The sequence below is a fragment of the Gallinula chloropus genome (assembly GCF_964237585.1).
Source record: "Gallinula chloropus genome assembly, chromosome: 7".
NCBI lineage: Eukaryota > Metazoa > Chordata > Aves > Gruiformes > Rallidae > Gallinula > Gallinula chloropus.
In genome coordinates this window covers 17573750-17594518 of record NC_140092.1, presented here as the reverse complement: position 1 = coordinate 17594518, position 20769 = coordinate 17573750, and the positions used below count along the sequence as shown (strand labels likewise).

Here is a 20769-nt window from a genome sequence, read left to right as displayed (position 1 = left end):
GAAATGCATCTGGAGGCAGCAGGCTGACAGCCAGGGCCTGGTTGTGATGCCTGAGGAGCAATTGCCCACCTCACAACTGTTGCAGCCTGAAGAGACCAGCAAACCAGCTCACTCCATGCCATGCAGGGCTTTTTTGGGGCTCTTCTTTGGGGCCCACTGGTATGGGATCTTCTGTTTGCGGTGGAGACCAAAACATGCCCTGTGCTGATGAAGTTGCTGTATTATACAGTAACAAATGTGGTCAGAGAGGTGCCATTCACTTTTCTTGCTGTCTAGGATTTATGCCTTCATGCTTAGCCATAGAGTCCTGTGCCATGCTGAGGTCATGCTGTCTGACAAGCCCCTGAGTTTCCAGAATATAACATGATGAAACTAATGTAAAATTTCCTCCCAGTTATCCTTTTCCTACTGCTTACTATCAAAACACTTGAAAGTTTTTCACTCGCTCAGCCCCATGTTTCTTTATTTCTCTAGGCTGTGACTCGTCACTGAACCTGACATCTCAGAAAGCAGCAGATGCAGTGGACGATATCTTTCGGTCCCTCAGGGATATTGCAAGAGCTCGAATGCACATGAAACAGTTTAATTCCATACATAATCCAGGCAGCAACACCCACCAGGCAAGTGGATCTTTCTTTTCGCCGTGTGTGTTACTTCTCTAGCATGCTGTCAACATTACAGCGCTGGTTTTGCTGACGTGCTAATCCTATGTATGTTCTGTCCATGTGGACAGCTTTATAATTGATCTAATCATCAAGAACGTCCTCAAGTCCTTCATTCAAACTCACACATAGTTGATCAACGTCAAGGACTGTCTGAGGAAGAAATTTGAGATTTGCTCTGCAGCACATTTATGTCATACGACATAAATGCCTGTAAAAGGCAGGGCTGGGTCAAGATGGTGATGGACTAAGATCTCTCATGTCATAGCAAGACGCCTGCATCCAGACAACAACTATATTTCTGTGCATTTAGTCTACCATCTCATTTGAAAATAGGTGAAAAATGCAACTTTTGTTTCTGTAATATGAACAGGTCAACTACGACGTTACTATAGGTCATCAGGACTAAAATACAGTATTTTTCTCTCTCTCCATCTCCCCCAAACTGTTTTATTTGTTTCAGTTAAAAATAGTTTTACAATGGAAAGCACGTACAGTGATTTAGACAGGGACTATGAAACTTGAGCCAGAAGAAAATCCTTCCAAACTCACAAGTACACAGTGGACCAGCAAAGGGTTGTTGCTGGAATTAAGTGATGATGTGTAAGGGCAGGAATCAGGAGTGTTGCAAAACATTGCTGGGAAGGCTAAGGTGGAGAAAACCTGTTTCTGAGGTCTCCTGGCACTTAGGACCAGTCTGGTGTCTGACATGGGGAAAATTGTTAAACAGTTAAAACAGTTCAGTGGGGAGTCAGACGCATAATTAGAAAATACCCTCTCAAAGTTTCCTAGAAGTGCAATTAGCATCACTGTGTTCTTTGGATGTAACCCAGGCTGTTTGCTTAGGGCGAAGTGCTGGAACGCGGCAAGGGATGTATGAATGCCTCACAGCCCCCTAAACTGGCTGTGCGATGGATTTAATAGCTTGAATAGGACTGACCTGCTGAGGGCAGTTCAGGAGGTTTAGAGTAGCAGAAGTAAGCAGCCAGTATAGGGTTCTTTTCCATCATACATACAGCTGTCTACAGACAGGCCTCTTTTTTGACTGGCAGATGTCAATACATGATCTGGGTGCAGTCAGTTTAGCTCCTCTGCAGAAGTAGTGCCCTTCCCATGGCTGTATGGATTCCCTGCCCGGCTTATCACTATGGGAAGGGGTCTAGTTTGTAGGTGCTTTTGCACTTTACCCATTATGATCTGGAAAGCCTCTATTTCTTGTTTAGACTCAAAAAAGCTTCTATTGATATGTGAGTGGGAATTGGATAGCCTCTGAGAAGTACTTTTTGTAGCACTGGCATTTATATCTTACATAAATGATGAATATTTTCACCAGGTTATCAAACCAGCTCATGTAGTGACCATGCAAGAGGAGAGTATGGATTTTGCCTGATACTGTAACTCCTGTTCTGTCCTTTCATCTAGCTCTCAAGTACGTTCTGCCATTCCTACTTCTCTTTATCTTTCCCTCCCTTCTTCCCTTCCTCCATTCCTCCCTCTCTTTCTCCCATTCTCTTTCTTTTTCTTTTCCTCTCTCCTTTTCTCCTGATACTTATATCTAAGGTATGTCCCACAGCCATCAAGGGGTTTAACAACTGTTTTAAATGCAGTTTGTGCCCTGCCAAAATTTAAAGTTGATAAAAGTTCCATTATGTGAGTTAGAAATCAATGCAGTTGTTGGGAGGTGTGTGAAAAAATAAAAACTCCCTAAACATTTAATCAATTGATTTAATGTCATAAAAGATTTGGAAAACATTTGAAACTCTCATAGGTAAGTGACCGTAGTATATCTGCCTCTTCGTATCTGTGTAGCTGAACTGAATTATTTTGAAGGGCACTGAGTTTTGGTGCTGAAAATTCAGCCATGCAAAATCGTAGCACATTTTTAACATCTTTTGAGCACAGAGTTTTGTTTGAAGTCAGAAAATATTTTTCCTTTAATTTCATGCAGTAAGCCTCTCTGTTCAACTGTGATTTGATCTCTACTCCAAAAATATTTTATTCCTAATGTCTTTCTGTTCCTCATCTATGAAGATATTAAACAGATTGTTACACGCAGGACTTCATGCCTACATGTGTATTTTCAGTTGTTTATTACATGGCTGGATTTGACACAAACCTTGGCATGTTTCTAAAAGATCCTGCAGCTCATGTCTGCTGTAATTTGCTTTGTTGGCTCAATTAAAAATTATGCATGTGTTGTGAGAAGAACTCGAGGAGTTGTATAAATCTTCTTTGACAGGATCGCACTCAAAAGCTGCACAGTTTTGTTTCTTGCTGTGAAGTGTGGGATGAAAAACATTTCTTTAATTACTCCAGAAAATCATAGTTTCAAGCCAAGCAGCTTGCTTTTTATTTTCCATCCGGTTTTGTGTTTATTTTGCGTGATGTGCCTTGTAGATACCATCTCTACAAAATGAATGATGTTACACTCCATTCCTTAAGAATTCTAGGGGATGATGTATACCTGAGCTAGTCCCAAAGGAAAACAAATGTGCTAATTTGAAAGCTGCTAATTTTCTAACTTTGTTGTGCTTCCTGACATGATTGTGATTCCGTTGCAGTTTGGGCAAAGTTAAAAGCAGCAAAACAAAATTCCATCTGTAAATCAAGTAAGGTTGACTTTTCATTAAAGAGCATCCTTCCACAAGTCCCTACAGTTTTTCTCTTAGAAACTTTTTCTGGATAGCAGAGTGGTTTAAACCTTGGTATGGAAATGTGGAAACTTCTAGGCTACTAATTCATACTCAGCACAGGTTTGTGGATCCTGAAGAGGATGCAAGGTGAATCCTTTGGAAGTAGATCTTCCAGGATGCTGATCACTTGTATCTTTATATGTTCTGCCTTTTCTGGTCCCTAATACCTCTGAAGCTCTGATGCAGAGGATATTGATGGGGTTGTTTGGCCTATTTTTCTCGAGGTTTTACACAAGTGGAAGTATGTAGAATGCCCTGAACATAGAAACTGAAGGACTCCTTAGCTCTGCTTTGCCATGAGGGACAAACAGGCAGGTTGGCTTCTTCCTATCTCAGCTGATACCCAGGCTTCAGTGCCAGCATGATGCTCATGGAAAGGCAGGAGTGGTCAGTAAGTGAGCCCTCCTAAAACCCCCTGTTTAAGAGTTTGAAAATCATTACAAAGGGAATGAGATCTTTTGGGTGCACAATGAGCAAAAGAGTGTCTTCCCTATTTCTATCCCTTTCCATGTTGCCCCAAAAAAGATTCCAGAGGAATCTGCGATAATTTTTTAACTCTCTGAATGGTTTCCTTTCTGAGATAATCATCTTTGTTACCTTTAGTGTAAATAAAAAGGTTTAGAAGAGCATTGCACCAAGTCTGTACAGCTTTACTCACTGGGCGTTGTTCTTTTTGTGCAGGCTTCCTACAAACCGCTGCTGAAACAGGTGGTGGAAGAGATCTGTAATCCTGATCGACCTGATCCTCTTGATATTGAGCATGTGTCATCAGGCCTCACTGACCTCCTTAAAACTGGATTCAGCATGTTCATGAAGGTAAACCAGGCTTCCGAAATTCATCTGTAAGATTTTCCTGAGGCCATAGCATCTCATATGGCAGTAGCTGATTTTATGTTCATTATGTCTACAGAGGTGAAGTGTGGAGTAGTGAGCATACTCTATATTCAGCTCTGTCCTACTGCAGATCCTGAGTTCTCCATTCAAAAGCATTGAGTATGAAGTATATTGTAGCAGTGTGTACCTCTAGACCCCTGCATCTCTGCTAGTAAGGAAAATATCCTAGTGTAAGGAAGACACCTGGATGTGTTCCTGTGCAATTTAATCTAGGTGATGCTGCTCTGGCAGGGGGGTTGGACTAGCTGATCTTTTGAGGTCACATTCAACATTCTGTGAATATACAACAGATGAGCAAGTGAACCTTGTGTTGGATGAATATTTCATAAGCGTGATCACATACCTCACAAATGTGTCCATGCTTGCTTATTTAGCTTGTAGCCTGGCTTGTTGGAAAGTGCTCAGTTGTTACATGAATGAGTTTCTGACCAGCCGGTATTTCTTACACAGGAGGATCTTCTCCAGCTTCAGTGCTGTAATTATTTCATGAGCTTCCCTGTCTTTTTATTTCTTCCTCTGTGCCAGCTCACATAAACCTGCTTTGGTGAGTGATGGCCTCAGATGTGTTCATCCAGGACAGACTTTTAAAGATACCTCTTGTCCAGAAGTTGTTTCTCTGATGGATGTGTTTGGTTTGGAGTTAGAAGAGGTGACAGGAAAAGGCCTCCCTGCACAAGGATTTCTGTTTTGACTGCAGTTCTAGAAAACACATGGTTTATGAGGACCCGAGCTTGCTATCATTGATACCAATTGGTTTGCATGGCAGTCTAGTTTTTGCTGATCTGTGTGTTTCTCCTTTCCTAGTTATTCATCTAAATGAATTGGTTTCTGGTTGGTCACAAATACCAGATGCATTGGTGCTGTTGTCCTGGCTGGCAGAGGTACCCCTGTAAGGCAGTAGAAGTGGTTTCTGCTGACTTTCCTCAGAGGAAAAGGCTGTGTTTTGTGAGCATGAGAACAAACCTGTCCTACAACACTTTCCTGCTTTCCCATCTCCTCCTCTCCCTCTCCTCCATTCAGACACACCCACCAACCAAGAGCATTCTAACCACCAGCATCCTCAGGAAATCCAGTAGTGGTGGCCTCAGAGCTGGAGAAAAGGCTGGCATCCAGCTGGGATGTTGTGCTAGCTCGGGGACCATTCCTCTTTCTTCCTTCAGTCTCTTTCACTCCATACAGTGGGTTTGCTTTTTTCTTGGTCAGTCCTTCTATTTGCCCAAGGTAACAGCCGCAGTTTTTTCACACATGACATTTGAAGTGAAAGTGAATTTCACTTGAGGATTTCTGCAAAATTCAGATTTCAGTCAGTGTATTCAGAGGCCTCAGATGTCCTGATAAACTGAACTTCAGAAGGATCCCAGAAGACACACGTTGCTTTTGTTGCAGTCCATTTCAGTTGTTCTTCTGTATCACAGAAACGAGTTGTGTTTAGCTACACGCAGCCAGTTCCTTCAAAAGACAGAGCCCTGGGTGGTTGTATTATCAAACAAAAAAATCTTGGCAGAAACTTGCATTCTTAACACAGCCAAATATTTTGTACCCGAAGTATTGTCCTCCTTCAAAACACTTGTGCATAGCATAACAAAATTACAGATTCCAAGACCCTTTTCATTGCAATTTTAATTTAATTTAGAGTTTGCATGCCTAATAGTATTTTTAATACGCGTTTCTGGAATTTGTGGTTTGAACTTTAGTCTTCTGAAAAATAATAAGTTTTATATAGGCACCATGTGTTTGGACCTAGGTTTATTTTGACTGAAGGAAATGATTTGTCAAGACATTTTCTCTTTAGTATTGCCGTGAAAGCTTGTGTTTTCTGATTAATGCTCTTACATTGGGTGTCCTTTCAGTGTGTCCGGTGTTATGTGTACATGTTTATGATGCATTTGTTGTCACCAGGGAAAATACTAGGAAATAGAGGCTTTATTCAATAGCAGGCTTCTGGAGTTCAAGCTCTTGTGTACCTCCTGGGTCATTCAGAAGCTTCTTTGTATGGGGTGATGACACGGTTAAGAAGAGCAAAGATCCATGAAAAGAAATAAAACGGTAATTCCTATCTTACCTTGAAATGCCAGAGCAGGGTCTTTTGTCAACTCTTACCTTCACTCAGTATATTCTGTGATTCTACAGTCTTTGTGGGCAGTCATTTCTTTAACCTTGTGTCACTGCTTACAGCAGTTACTGCGTGAAACACTCCAATGTTTTAGCGAGTAATGGCTCTATCTGACCTGCTTTGTAAGTAAATATTTAGGCCTTACTTAAACTCCTCATGGTGCCTGTAATAGGAGCGGACGTTTTTTGTGTGTGAGGCTGACGCTAGTTCTGTGCAGAGAGTGAGAAGTGAGTAGTCTGATACGGGAAAGTGCGTAAAGTCTTTGTAAGCCCCGATATAGCGATCTGTTTGGTCTGTTGGTGTAAATGGAAAACTGCTCCGTATCGCCCCAGAATTGCAGGGCACCCTGCTGAACTGTAGTATCTGTACTTGTGCCATTGGCTCAGTGAAGGTGGCTGGCAGAGTTGGGGTGGTGAAGAGAATAAACACCCAGTACATAAATACTCAGCTCACTAAAGCATCTATCTTAGGCTTTTTGTACTGGTTGCAAACTCCCTGCGGAGTTGAAGAGCTCCCTGCCTGGGGAGCAGCATTGACAAGGGAGCCCGGTGTAGTCAAAGGCCAGCTAGTCTGGAGAGACAGCACACCACCCACCCCCATGCTTGCTTCAAAGAGAAGGGTCTTGTCTCAAGGTTGCCAGGCAGAAAGCCTGACGGAGTGACCCAAAGGCAGCCACAATAAGGAAGAGAAGGAGAGCTGTACCCCGGAGCCACAGGATCCAAGATGGCTGCCGTGGCTGTGAAAACAAAGGAACCGCGCTCCGCCCAAGCACCGGTTGGTGACCACTTCCATTCTGCGAGTGAGTGCTGTCAGCAGCCTACGCTTGTGGAAGGAGAGGGGGTGGAAAGGAGAAAAAGGAGCAAATTAAACTGCTCTCACTGTCACTTTTCCAAGGCAAACATTTGGAGTGTTTCATACTCAGCAGTGGTGTGACAAGAGCAATTGCACAGGCTCCATTGACATCACTCTCAAAGACTGGAGCAAGGCATTGTCAGAGGACTGTTGTATCAAGAACGAAAGAGTCTGCTAGGAAACGGCAAAGCAATCAGACTTCTACAAGTGGTTAAGAGGAAACTGATGTAAAGCATCACCTTCACATTTAAAATTAAAACAGTTTTATGAAGTCTTAACTGAAGTGGAATGTCTGTGCCATTTTAATGATAATTGGGGGAAAATGAAACTAGTATTTTGTTTGAGCTAAAGTTTCCCTGTATTAGTTACAACCCAGTTGTAGAAGTATTGAAAACTCTGAAATGAAACAAGCTAGAAACTGGTTTTATACTCTAATGAACCTGATTTATTTTCATTGGATGAATTGTAAAGGATTATTCACTGGACTGGTGAAAACACATTACTTAACGATTCTTTCCACTGCTGACCCCGGGCAGGGATTGTAGCGTGTTTAGGCTGGACTCCTTGCTTCTGCTGGGTAATAACTTACCCTTCATTCCTTAAAGCCCTGTGCGTACGTGTACCCAAACCGTGCATCCACCCAAGTACTCCTCTCCAACTCTGGGAAAGGGAGGAAGGAAATCAAGAAGGAATGGAGGGAGAAGCCCTCGGACCTCATGAGTAGCTCCTCTAGGTCTCACTGGAAGCCATGAAGACTCCATTTCCCAGGAAATAGTTTATTAGTTTTAACCGGGCACCATCCCCATTGATTTCCCTTCCATCTGCTACAGAAACCAGCATTCCATGAATATTTCTTTCTAAGCTTCCTCATTAGTCTTCCTCCAGCAGCTCAGGGAGCCAATCACAGCTAGTCCACAGGTTTGGACTTGGACTGGGCAACTACAAATAATACTTCCCTTCATCTTACAGGTGAATCGCCCTCACCCTGGTGATCATCCTCTTCTGATCATGTTTATGGTTGGTGGAGTGACAGTCTCTGAGGTCAAAATGGTGAAGGATCTGGTAGCAACACGCAGACCTGGAACTCAGGTAAAAACAGCTCTAAATGTACAGTCTATAACTGAACAAAGACTAAGAAAATTCATCAGAGAACGTTGGTGGTACCAAACCAGCACAAAGCCACAGCCACATGGACAGGGATGTTGTTCAGATTTTGCTGTGAAACATCTGTGGGCAACAAGTGTTCAGGCACCAAGGGTCTGTTGTTTGCACGTTAGAGTCAGCAATAGAAGTTCAAACTCAGGCTGGGGACCTCAGAACAGACTGTCATTCTGAAGAAGCTTTCATCATGGCTCAAAATATTAATTTCTTTGTGTTCTTTATAAACAGAAATATTTGCTGTCCAAAAGGCTGAAGGCTCCCTGGCAGTGCATCTGCAGGGCGTAGTACAGGTGTGCTCAGAAGGAACCTGCGAAGGGTCTGGGTACCAGGGTCAGTAGTGATCCTCCAGACAAGTCAGTTGGCATTGCTGAGGAGCAAAATAAATTACCCTGGGTGTAGCAGTACTGTTTCTGGGCCAGGATAGGTATCTCTGATAGATAACCACAGCTAGATGCCCTAAATAGCCAGAAGCAAGTGATATGGAGAAAGCCTCACGTCTCTGTGGCCCTTGAATGTGCTGTTAGGCTATTGGGAGGAGGATGGCTCCCATGGTGAAGCTTCAGTAGCATCCATGCAGCTGGTTGCTGACAACAGAACTTGACTGCAGCAGCCGTCATCTGAATGGAGTGGGGAGGGAGAGGAGGAGGATGATGCATGGTATCATCTGAGATGTTAAAAATCATTGTCAACTGCAGATGAGCGACCAGGTACCTGCTGAGTAGTGCAGATATACAGGGCAGCCTAAAAAATGCAGAGACATGCAAGGAGTGCAGTGTAACCAGCTGTATTGTAACCATAAGTCTCATTTCCAATGTGGCTTGTAAACATCGTGTTTTCAATTCCTGTGGAATGCATTTTTGATTAGTGTAACTCGTTAGCAAAATGGAGCCAACCAAAGGCTGAGCAGCCTCTGGGTTTGCCATGTGTTTTCCATGTTTTAGTTGTCTCTGCAAGGCAGTCCCAAGCAGTGTCTTGTAAGGTGGGGTGTCGTTTTTAGCAATGTTTTTTCACTCTGACAACACATTTCTCCCCAATTAGCCTATTGTTAATTTCCTCAGAACAGCAAATAAAATTCTTTCCCATCTTGAAGGGGAGATTGAGCTGTGACACACTGATGGACAAGTTAATCCACGCCCAAAATGTATTAATACACCCTGAAAGATAAGCAGAGGGTTAACACGTGAGCTGGTTGAGAACTATGCAGGGAGCCTTTTCACTGGCTTTCTAGAGGGACTTGAGGCCTGACAGTGGTGACATGGGATCTGGTGTTGCTTTGCTTTGGCTTAACCCCGGCAGCAGGTCACCCTCTGAGGCAGATTCCTAAAGGATTTTAAGCTTTTACCGCATCTTGCCCTTTGTCCAAAAGAGCTGTGTTGGAGGTGAAAGGACTTCGGGGGAGAGGTGGGAGGAGGAAGAGAAAGAAGAAAAGAAGCAGTTGTGCGAGTCTCTTGGCTGGGGGGGGGGGAGGGGGAAGTTTATGAGTGTGTTGGATTTACCTGGATTTCTGCAGTGTAGCTGTGAATATGTGCCACCTGTTTGGGATTACTCTCTTTTCAAAAAGCCAGGCATTTGTCTAACTCGAGCCAGAGTTTAACAGAGCTTTTTTGTGGTGTTTGGGCAATCAGGTTCAGGCATCGGGGGAGCGCCGGCCTCCCAAGTCCCTTCCAGTCAAACAAAGCCCTGACATTCATACTAATTATTGGCTCTGGGAGAAACGGAGAGACATGTGGGTGCAAAAATAAAGAATTAGAGGAAAGTAACAGAAAAACTGACAGGAGGCACTGATTACTTCAGCAGTTGTTTGGAGTTGAGGGAAATGGCATTTAAATGTGGGGTAGGAGACGTGTGTTTCCATCCACAGAACTGCTCTGTGTCTGAATGTGAATGACACATTCATTTCTCATGGAGGAGCACAAAGGAATACAAGGTTTCCTACGCATCGTTTGTTTTGGGATGGTGGTGAAAGCTCCCCTAACCTAATAAGAAGTATCTTACTTTCAAAGGAAGAAATTGGCTTATCTTCTTTTCTTTTCCCTTTCTCTCTTTTTCCCCTGCTTTAATCAAGAGAGTAAAAAAGGGGAAAGAGCATGAGTGGATGTTTCACCCTCCCTCCTCCCAGCATGCACAACTATTTATGTGGTTGCACTGAGGCATGGAGGCAGATAAACCCCTTCAGATGCATCATCAGATGTTCACTGCATCATTCCCTGCCCTCTGCCCGTTGCAGTGCTGTGAGTCAGGATGGGAGCTCTGGGCTCCTCGACAGCCATCAGGAGGGGTAGCCCCTCAGGTGAAGCATCAGACAGGCACGCTATACTGAACAAGGAGAAGGCCTGTCCCAAAGAGACCTGTCTGGAGAAGAGGTGGACATCTCTTAACTGGTCAGTTCTCCCCTTCCTCTGTAAAAATGAAGGATATTTACCCCTTCAATGAGCCCTCAGAGATACTGGAGGAAAAGGAGGGAAGTCCCACTGTATTTCACTACATCCTTTCTCAGAAGTTAAAGTTGCGGATTTTTCTCTCTGGGCTTGCTATTAGTTGCATAAATCCCCTCAGGGTTCAGTGGTGGGACTCCAAGAAGAAATTGCTTTTATCTGGCAGTGGCTATTGTTGATGTTTGGCTTGTACACCCAAAAAACTTTGGTAACATGTCCCCTCGTGTTTTTGGGAATTAAGCTGCACGATAACACGATGAGCACATACCGTGCTATAGTTTGATTCTCACGTAACTTAAGTAAGAGAGTGTCAGCCTTTGGCATCTGCAAATTACAGGGAGTTTTTCACCCATAGGAAGGGGAAGAGATAATCAGTGTCAGTTTGCTGCAGATTGTGTGGGAGGACAAGGGAAGGGGAGAAGTGAGGGGGAGGCTATCATCGGTACAGAAGAGATCTGTAGTAACTTAACTCCAAATTCCTTTCATTATTTGAAGTGAAAAGATGAAAGAAAGAACAACACAAAAAGTCGAAATGCAGTACTGCCACACACTTCAGCCATGTGATGGAGAGCGTGAGCGGTTTGGTCGGTACTGCAGGAAACATGCTCTGCTGTTGATGCTTGTGCTTCCTCTTGCCAGATTTGCACTGAAGAAGCACACTCATCTTCAAGTGGGCTAGCAGGACAAATCCACCCCCTCGTCCCTGCCTGCAGCCCTGACCCTACAGACACCACTGAACTTGGGGCTTTCTAAGGGCATTGTCCAATGGCTTTGACCCTGAGTTAGCTCCATGCAGCAGCAGTGTACGCACTCACTCCTTGCTGACAGCTTTCTCCTGCAGAGAAGCCTTCACACTAGGCACCTGCAGACTGATTTTCACTTAGGAAAAACAGATTTCTGTTCTAACAAGGTGTATATCATGGCTGTAGTGAGCAACAGTTTCATTCATCAGACCTGTTTTGGATGGAAAAACTTGACCAAACACAGGTGCTGGCATCCCGGCAGTGCTCGAGGCTGAGCCTCAGTCCTGAGGCACAGAACAGGCTGTGCCTGGTCCAAAGGTACATTTCTGAGCAAGGGCTGTAGCCCCCCACAGCAGGCTGCAGCACTTCGGTGGTGCTCACCTTGCCTTCCACCCAAAGGGCTGTCACTCAGAACTGTGGTACAGGAGAGGATCTGCTGCCTCAGCTGGTGCCTCAGTAAACGCAATGGCAATCACAACAAAGCACCGGGTAAGATGTGGGTAGAAATGAGTCAAAGCACATTACCAGTACAATGCTACCAGTCATTATGCTCAGTAAAGTGATTTAACTACAGTTGCTCACGAGCAGGCTGCCTCACTGGGCAAGCTGCATGGCTCCCTCACTAAACACCAGGACCACACGGCCTGTCTAGTGCTGGCTGAAGCAAACGTCCGTATCCACAGCTCATTAGTGGTGGTTCTCTGAATTTTGACTCTTTCCTTTTTCATCCCCCTTGTTTCAGGTAATCGTGCTCTCCTCTGCACTCCTGACACCACGCAGTGCTGTAGAGCTGCTGTTTGCCACAGACCGGCTCCAGCCTCACGCTGATATCTGACGGGAGAGGATCTGTGGGGATGAGTGAGTGTGCCTTGGCTGGAAACATCATATCCCTGGTCTGTAACTCTTCCTAGTAGCCTTCTAAAAAAAAAAATGACCTGTCCCCTGCTGCAGATAGGGCTCCAGCTGAAACAGGGCGAAGCAGCTGGGCTGCAGGGAAACAGTCAGCTCTTCAAAATGGTCCAGTGGTCCCGCAACCACAATCCCCCCCACCTCCCTAACAGTAACACCATGTGGTGCTGAATCACCACCAGCCTCACTCCGTGCAGCAGGGATGATCACTTGTGATAATTCCCTAGGAAAGGAGCAGCTGAGGACCCAGTGACACTGAATTTGCACTCCCTGAGCAGCACTTTCCCATTAATCCTGATGGGTTTGCGTCTGGTGGGAAATGCTGCTGAGGGAGGGAAAAGTAGCCAAATCCACCCTCTCCATCACGTTACCTTGCAAAACACATGTGCCTTATACAGCGTTTACAGCCTCTGCTCTTACTTCATCCCTCACCACAGAGAGACCACAGAGCACGGCCCTGATTTTGCGGGCAGAGCAGCTCCCAGTCCGGTGATGCTCTCCTGGCAGGGCTGGTAGAGGCAGAGGAGCAGAGCGCCAGACCTGAAGGCTGGGTTAGCGTGGTTGCTTCTCTCTCAGCTTCCCATTTCCTGCTCTAGTTTCTCCACCCACAGTCCTGGGAGAAAAGACTTGTTCCTGAGAGCACGCTTCTCTGTAGGTTTACGCAGGAGGACATATGGGCTGTGATGGTTTGATGATAACCCTGGAAGAATCCGCCCCTCACATGCATTTAAAAAAGAAAAGGGGGGGAGGAGGGGAAGGGGGAGCATGATCCCATTTTCAAGAGGCTGCAGCAACAGATTCTTTCTTGAACTAGATTTCTAAACAGCACGATTAGCAAACAGCTTTTATTTTTGATTTATGATCATGAAAGAGCTGCTGTCAAATTTAGTTATGTAATTTTCTTTCCTATAAAACTTTGATATGATCTGTGATTAAAAAGCAGCAGCCAATAGAGATTGTGATTACATATAGCACCAAGACCTCCAAATCTCAACATGAAATGGTGAAGCTCTAAACCTGTGTCCTCCAAGGAAGGCCAAGACTACAGCTTACACTGAGAACGAGAATGTGAAATTTTAAGTGACAGTCAGTTGGTCATAGCTTGCTTTATTACACCAAAGGAATAGACTAAATGGGAAGTAGCTTTTTAACCTTTGTTCACTAGCTAGTGTAAGTTCTCTTAATGTTTGTAATGGCCTTCAGAAAAGGGTGCATTTTGATTTAAATCCACTTTTGAGTGGCTAGAAGGAAATAATGGACCAATTATAAAGGCTGGACAATGTCGCCTCTGTGGAGGACAGGTCTATAAGAATGACCATAGAATGGAACTTTGTGCTAGAAAAAATGAGAAATATTATGAGATTGCAATGTTAAAAACTCAATACATCATTTGAACAGAGCAACTGGAAAGCAAACGGCCGCTCTCTTGTTCTTCTGTACTGTTTAATCTTTGAATATGGATGTTTTGTAAATTCTGTAATCAATAAAGCAATGCTCTTAAAACATTGAACCTTGTCCCTCTTTTCCTTCCCTCCTGCTGCAGGGATACATATGCCAGGTGTGCATATTCCTGCAACCTATTTTTATTTTACATTATGTGATCACCCCTAAGAACCTAGTCCTGCTGTCCTAGAGATGCTACCACCCTGCTGGCAGCAGGTTTCTCCTGTGTCCAATGGCCATTGCTGGCCAGTGTGTTCAGGTACTCACACCTCTGAGATGGAAGATGGCAGTTGTGGTCTTTTCTCCCTCACATGTCTTTCATCAGATGCTCTCAGGTCTCTGCCTTGGCCATCTAAGGACATGCATACTCTGTCACAGGATAGTGAGAAGCTGGTGGTGAGTCTAAGCAGACCCTGGTGCTCTTGTGGTTCCCATGGGTCAAGTAGCAATGGTAAGGCAGACATTATGTTTCCAGACCCACACATGCTTTGAAGGAATCTTTTCAGCCAGTGGGGCCACAGCTGTGGTAATGGATGCAGGGACTGCCACCAGCTCCCCCTCAAGTAAGCAAAGAGATGAAAGATGGTCACAAAAGCCTGCTCCTCTCTTAGATGGAGACTAGAGTAGAGTCTTTCCAGTGGTCCTAGTATAATAGCTAGCTCCATATTTGTAGGAAATAGCTGTAGGAGCTACACATAGCCTGTGCTCAGGGAAAAGGGCAGGGGGCTAAGAAGCCTCCTGACAAACACATGTGAGCAGGAACAGCACAGGAGAGACCATGCTTGGACAGATGCAGGGCAAAACTAAACAACATTCAGAAGAGACAAGGAAGAGAAAACGAAGCTACCCTTGCTCGGAAAATTGCTGCTCTACTGAGAAGCTCAGTCCTGAGGCCCTTGGCTAATAGCTCATGGTCACCAAGATTGTCTCCAACAGGACCATGTCACAGATTCCCTACACCAGGTATTACAGCTGCACACCAAGCTAGGGAACCTGCACAGCAGTCACCCTAGTCCCAGCACAAACAGCTTCCTCAGAAGGGCTCTCAGCAAAGCTACTTCAAATATGAATAAAATATCTGGAGATTCATAACTTGATAAGAGCTCTTCAATGTGATATATGCCAATAGCTTTTTTTTTAAAGAAAAAAAAAAGTATCTACCAGTCCCTTAAAAGACTCCCCCCTTCTAGCTTGTGACCTACCTCACACCATTCCTTTCTCACTGGAGAGATTTCTTCTTTGAAAAGCGGGAGTGAAGAATCCCATTTTAATTTGAAAGGTCAGTTCCTCTCTTGAAAGGATTTCTTGGAAGGAAGTTGTAAAGTAGTTGTGAGAGCTTCCCCCCACCCCATGGTTTATGCTAATAAAGCAACAGCATAGGCAGGCAAAGCCTTGTGCCTGCTTTTTGTTAACGACCTTGAGAAAACTCTTACTTTGCCTCAACACTCCCCTGGTTCCCACCCGCTGCTTCTCACCCACAAAGAACACGCAGGAAAACACACAACTCCAAAATTTAATGTTGAAACAGGCAGTAAGAAAGAAAAGCCCACTCCCTACAAGGAGTAACTGTACACAAATAAATAAGTTACCATTTAAACAAAAGCACAACCGGCTTTTTAAAGTGCATGTGTATAAGGCCTTCAGCCTGTGAACTCCATTAGCTCAATGTAAAAAAGAAAGAAGTTATGTACATACAAACCTGCCACCTGTATTTAGGGGTGAAGAGGGGCTGGCTCAGCTCAGGACAAACCACCAGCTTCATCGCCCAGAGCCAGCCTTGCTTCACACAGAGCTGAATCACAGCCACGGTGCCCACGCACACGGGGAGAGAAGTGTCTGAGGCCGGCAGCTATAGCCGACTGGCACTCCAACTCCAGGCTCATTCCTCAAAAGCTCCGTGTTGGATTCTTTAGTGTGAACAGTGGGGATTTTTTTTCCCCAGACAGTAAAAACCCCGCAAGTTATTTGTAATTAGATACACTTACACCCTGCAGACAATAGTTTTGCATACAAAGAGTCTGGTCAAGTTGTCAGCAATAACATACCTAGTAAAAAAATAAAGGACCATTGTTTACAGTCTCGATACCCAGTTGTGTCCACTTATTTTTACACTTATTTTTACAGAATGATTTCATGGTCACTTGTTTTGAAATACATGGGAAACCAACAGTTCTGCTGTGCAATAAAATTAAAGGGATACATCATGCTGTCCTTCATCCAAGTGAAAACAAGACTCAAGTGGTTACTTCTGAACAGCAAAGTTCAGAATAGTTCAGGGTGTTTCCCTGCTCAAGTATAAGAGTTACAGCTAAAAGGTTGTGTCTACAAAAGTGTTGAGTTGAATCTGTCCCATGGGAGAAAAGGCAAACTGAAGGCTTTTTTTCCACCTACTGGAAAGTTCCTTTCCCAAATGATAATGTACTTGTTCTACAAGTCACATCCTAGAACCGTTTCACAAGTTTGTTTCCTTTCCCAACCTGCCACTGTTCTAAGCAACCGCTTCTTCCTACAGCCATGCGAGACGCTACCTGAACCATCCTGCTTCCACGATGCCTTGGACGCTCAATGTGCCAGATGTTTAACAGCCCAGGTTTCAGCCTCAGGCTGAGCGCTGGGGAGACCAACAGCTCTCAGACAGAAGTGACAGTCCTCACTTTGGCAGACAAGGCTTGCTTGAACCTTCTCTTCAGATCCTGCATGTTGGGCGATTTTGGCCGTGGAATAAGAGAGGTTCTCCTCCTCTCAGGGGTGCTGGTTGTCTGCTGTTTACTGACTTCTTTACAGAGGAGATGGAAGGCATTGAAGACATCGTTGTAGTTTTCACTGACAGATACTTCATAGAAGGTACAGCCCAGCATGTTGGCCAGCTGAAGTCCATGCTGAGGCTCCACCTCTTTGATATGCAAGAGATCAGCTTTGTTTGCTACAATGACAACAGGGACCGCGTTTCCTGGATGCAACTGTCGGACGTGCTGGTAAAGGTGACTGAGGAGTTCATAGCTCTTATAGTCTGTGATGGAGAAGACAATCACCAGGGCATCTGCCCAGCGAATGCATCTGTTCAGCTGCTCGTTACAATCCAGACTGTGTTCATGGATCTGAAAGATGAACGGTCTCAAATTAGATAGCTGAAGTCATAAAAGATTAAAGGAACATATCTTTAAGAGTCTGTAAAGCCAAACAGCATTTTACAGCCTCAGACTGCAGATATTTGTGTTTCACATTGTAAGTACAAAGTTAAGCTGAGCACAGTAAATAAATGCGTATGTTGATTCAGCTGCAAAACGCTGGAATTTAACACTGGAGCTCGCTATACTGAAATGGAAAATTGACCTGAGTAGTTCTGCATGCAGGGAAAGACTTTGTAGTTCTACAGAATGGGAAATTAACTGGCTAGACAGTAAGTCTGGGGAGGCAAAGATATGAGCTGGAAGCATTTGAACCTGGAGCGTTGCCCAGTTCAAACAGGCAACAATCCAGCATTACTCAGGTCTATACATTCAAACCCAACTTGTGACACGCTAATGAGCACAGCCACAATGTAGCAGACTCTGCTTTTTTTTCCATACACATTTGTTGAAGCTTGTTGGGCACTGGTCATGACATTTTCTTCCACATGTACCTTATTTGCCCAGAATGGTTTCTGGGTTTGTGCCTAGTGTTCCTAGTGTACAGGAACAAGACACTTAGGTAATTCAGCCACTCAAAAGTAATGGGTCTCCAATGTACAAATGATTTGCCAAAACAGGTTTTTTTTTTGCTACCAACATTCTACAGGGAGGCAACACATCTGGCATCACTGGTTGTAACAGAAGCAACACGGTGCTCGCAGAGCACCGAGCTCTGAAACAGACCATAAGATGATGCTGCACGGAGGTACACACAGATTCAGAGCCGTTTTGGCAAACCACATGGCTACATCTCACTCACCTGAACACCTGGAGTATCTTGCACTTGAATAGCCAACATCTCCCCATCGATCTGGATGTGCCTGCTGTAGAGATTACCTGACAAGAACACCAACAGGTTCATAAGTACAGCCACCACTCACAGACAAACATTGCTTCTGCTGCCTGTTCTCTGTGCAAGAACAGCTGTATTGCTGTTCATGAAGCAAGGGACCAGTGACCTAAGTTTTTTTGTGTGTAATGGCCCATAAATTTATGGCATTACTAGACACCCAGGGTTTAATCTTGCGGTGACTTGTTTGGAAGCTTGGCATGTAGTATTGTGCAACTTGGAACTCGATCACTTCACACAGACTGCCTTAGCTTAGAAGATAAAGGTAAATGTGCAAGATAAGTGGCTATTACAGAAAGGCACTTTGCTTTTCATTCAGTTTTTCTGTTGTTTAACAAATCATTTCCCTAAAAAGCCAATTCGCTGGGTTGGTTTTTTTCGTTTGGCTTTTTCAAGTTGCTTCCTCACCATAAAGCCACACATCGTACAGACAGCTGGCTTAGGCTTCCCACGGCGCTAAAGCCAGAGCTTAACATCACCGCATCGCCTTCCCCGTTAAAGTATAGGTCACTGAGCCGCGGGCATTCAGTTTGCAGAGGATAATACCGCTCTTCAGCTCCCAGACCGCTTTCTGGGCTTGCCTGCCGGCGTTACGCGGAGAGGGACGCGCCCAGCACCGGCAGAAGCTGCTGCCGGAGCCCCGGTGCCGCAGCCGAGCAGCGCTGGCTGAGCTGTGCCGGCTGCGTGCAGCTTGCCCGGCGCTGACCGGGCGCAGCCCGAAGGGAGCTGCCAGCCCCCAGCACCGGAGGTGCGCCGATTCGGTACAAAAACCCCATCGGTGCACCGACAGCCCCAAGTTTAAGTTTCCTGCTTTCGCAGCTTTCACGGCTGGGGGCCGCACGCTGGCTTCCAGGACTTGCACAGCGCCCCCCCCCCCGCCCAGCTCTCCAGCCCGGGCACCCCTGGGGATAAAGCCGCCGGCGGGGCAGGGGCCGGGACCCCGCTCTCCCCTCCCGGTAACCGCCCGAGGCCCCTGCCCGGCCGCTCGCCTACCTGCGTTCCTCTCGTAGTCGCCGATGAACCGCCGGGTGAGGAACCGCACCACCAGCGCTGCGGGCAGGCACAGACAGGCAACCGTTAGCCGCGCTCCGCCGCCCCGCACAGTCCCGAACAGCCCCGCCGGACGACCCCGCAGAGCCCCGCCGGACGGCCTCCCCCTCACCTCACCGCCCCTCACCTGTCTTGCCCACGCCGCTGCCCCCCACCACCGCGATCTTGACGAGGCGGGGCCGGGCGGCGGGGCAGCCCTCCCCGCCGGGCGCGCACTCGGCGATGGTGCACATGCTCTGCGTCAGGCGCATCGCCGCTCCGCCACCCGACGCGCCCGCCAGCGCGGCCGCCGCTCCCCCGGCGCTTTTCTGGCCCCCGCCCCCGCCCCGAGCCGCGCCCCTCGGTCCCGGCGGCCATTCAGCGCGGCCGGCCGCCGCTCCGCCCCGCCCCGCGTCCCGCCCCGCCGGGCACAGACAGACCCCCCCCCCCGGCTGCGAGGGACCCCGGCGGGGGTAACCGGCCCCGGGCGGAGCCTGCGCGGGGATGGGGATGGGGATGGGGATGGGGATGGGGATGGGGATGGGGGGGGGGGGAAAGCTGTCAGGAATGAGGCGGTTTGGGGGTTACGTCACAGAGTCCCGCCAGGTTGACTCGAACGTACATGTCACGGCGCAAAAGCTCAGGCGTCTGCGCGGTTCTCACCCCGCGGGGGCTGCACCAGTGCAGGTTCCACGCAGGGCACGTGTCAGCCTGCGTACACCTGCGGTCACACACACTTCCATCCGGCTCCAGAAAGTCCTTCCCCTTCCCCTTCTTCCCCTTCCCTTCCCTTCCCTTCCCTTCCCTTCCCTTCCCTTCCCTTCCCTTCCCTTCCCCTTCCCCATCCCCATCCCCATCCCCTTCCCTTTCCCTTCTTCCCTTCGCCTTCCCTTACCCCCTGGAGCAGGATCCAACTGAAATCAGAATGGTGGCAACTGCAGAGAAAAGAATTGCAGCCAGGGGACGAGCCGGACAGAGGTCTGTGCCCTCGTGTAATATACAGAGATAGGGGAAAAGCTGGGTGAAACATGGCTGACAATGGCTAAAGAGACAACAGAGGATGATGGCAAGGAAGGAGAAATGTAGATGAGAGGTGGGTGGGAAATGGGACCGTTTGGGCCTGGGAGTGGGGAGTGGTGGATGTAAAGCCCTGGAAACCCTTGCTGGCATGAGCAAGGAGCTTGGGCAGGGAGCGGAGGAATAAAACCTGCCCACGTGTGAAACAGCTCGCTAGGACAGAGGTGATGGAGCACGATAAAATCACTGTCCCATCTCCAGGAAAGACAGATCTCAGAGTGAAGGCCAACAGCTAACACTGAATGCCAATCAAACATGCGTAAAGAAGAAATAGGCCCAAAGCGTCTGGCTCAGAGATGCACTGGGGAACGTGTACAGAGAGAACCGGGGGCAGAACTGGGAGCCTGACCAAAGATGTCCGCCATGGGGGCAAACACACATCTGCACAGGGCTTGCCGTAAGCCGCAGAGACCTCCAGAGATCACGAGTCCAACCCCCCTGCCAAAGCAGGTTCCTTAGGACAGGTCACACAGGTCGGCATCCAGACGGGTCTTGAATATCTCCAGAGAAGGAGATTCCACACCCCCTGGGCAGCCTGTCCCAGGGCTCTGTCAGCCTCGCTGTGGAAAAGTTCTTCCACATATCGGTGCGGAACTTCCTGTGCTCCAACTTGGGGCCATCGCCCCTTGTCCTGTCCCCACAGACAACTGAAAAGAGGCTGGGTATTTCCCCTTGTGTCCTACACTTGAGATATTTATAAACCTTAATCAGATCCCCTCTCAGTCTTTTTTTCTCAAG

General features: G+C 46.7%; 2 protein-coding genes across 2 annotated transcripts in view; one reads left to right on the top strand and one right to left on the bottom strand.

Annotated features, from left to right (window-relative positions):
* The window catches only part of SCFD2 (sec1 family domain containing 2), a gene marked incomplete at its 5' end in the record, with an annotated part of 198986 nt that extends 186393 nt beyond the window's left edge, over positions 1-12593 (top strand). The window contains 4 exons of the mRNA XM_084266919.1: positions 475-620; positions 4037-4171; positions 8184-8303; positions 12296-12593. Of these exons, the coding sequence (XP_084123045.1) occupies positions 475-620; positions 4037-4171; positions 8184-8303; positions 12296-12388 (494 nt within the window). The 3' untranslated portion in view covers positions 12389-12593. The remainder of the gene's footprint in view (positions 1-474; positions 621-4036; positions 4172-8183; positions 8304-12295) is intronic.
* Positions 12594-16535: 3942 nt separating this feature from the next.
* RASL11B (RAS like family 11 member B) lies at positions 16536-19226 on the bottom strand (the record flags this gene model as incomplete). Its single annotated transcript, XM_084266610.1, has 4 exons — positions 16536-17003; positions 17836-17912; positions 18919-18975; positions 19103-19226. The coding sequence occupies 4 exons, from the start codon at positions 19224-19226 to the stop codon at positions 16536-16538; spliced, it is 726 nt and encodes a 241-aa protein (XP_084122736.1).
* Positions 19227-20769: the final 1543 nt, after the last annotated feature.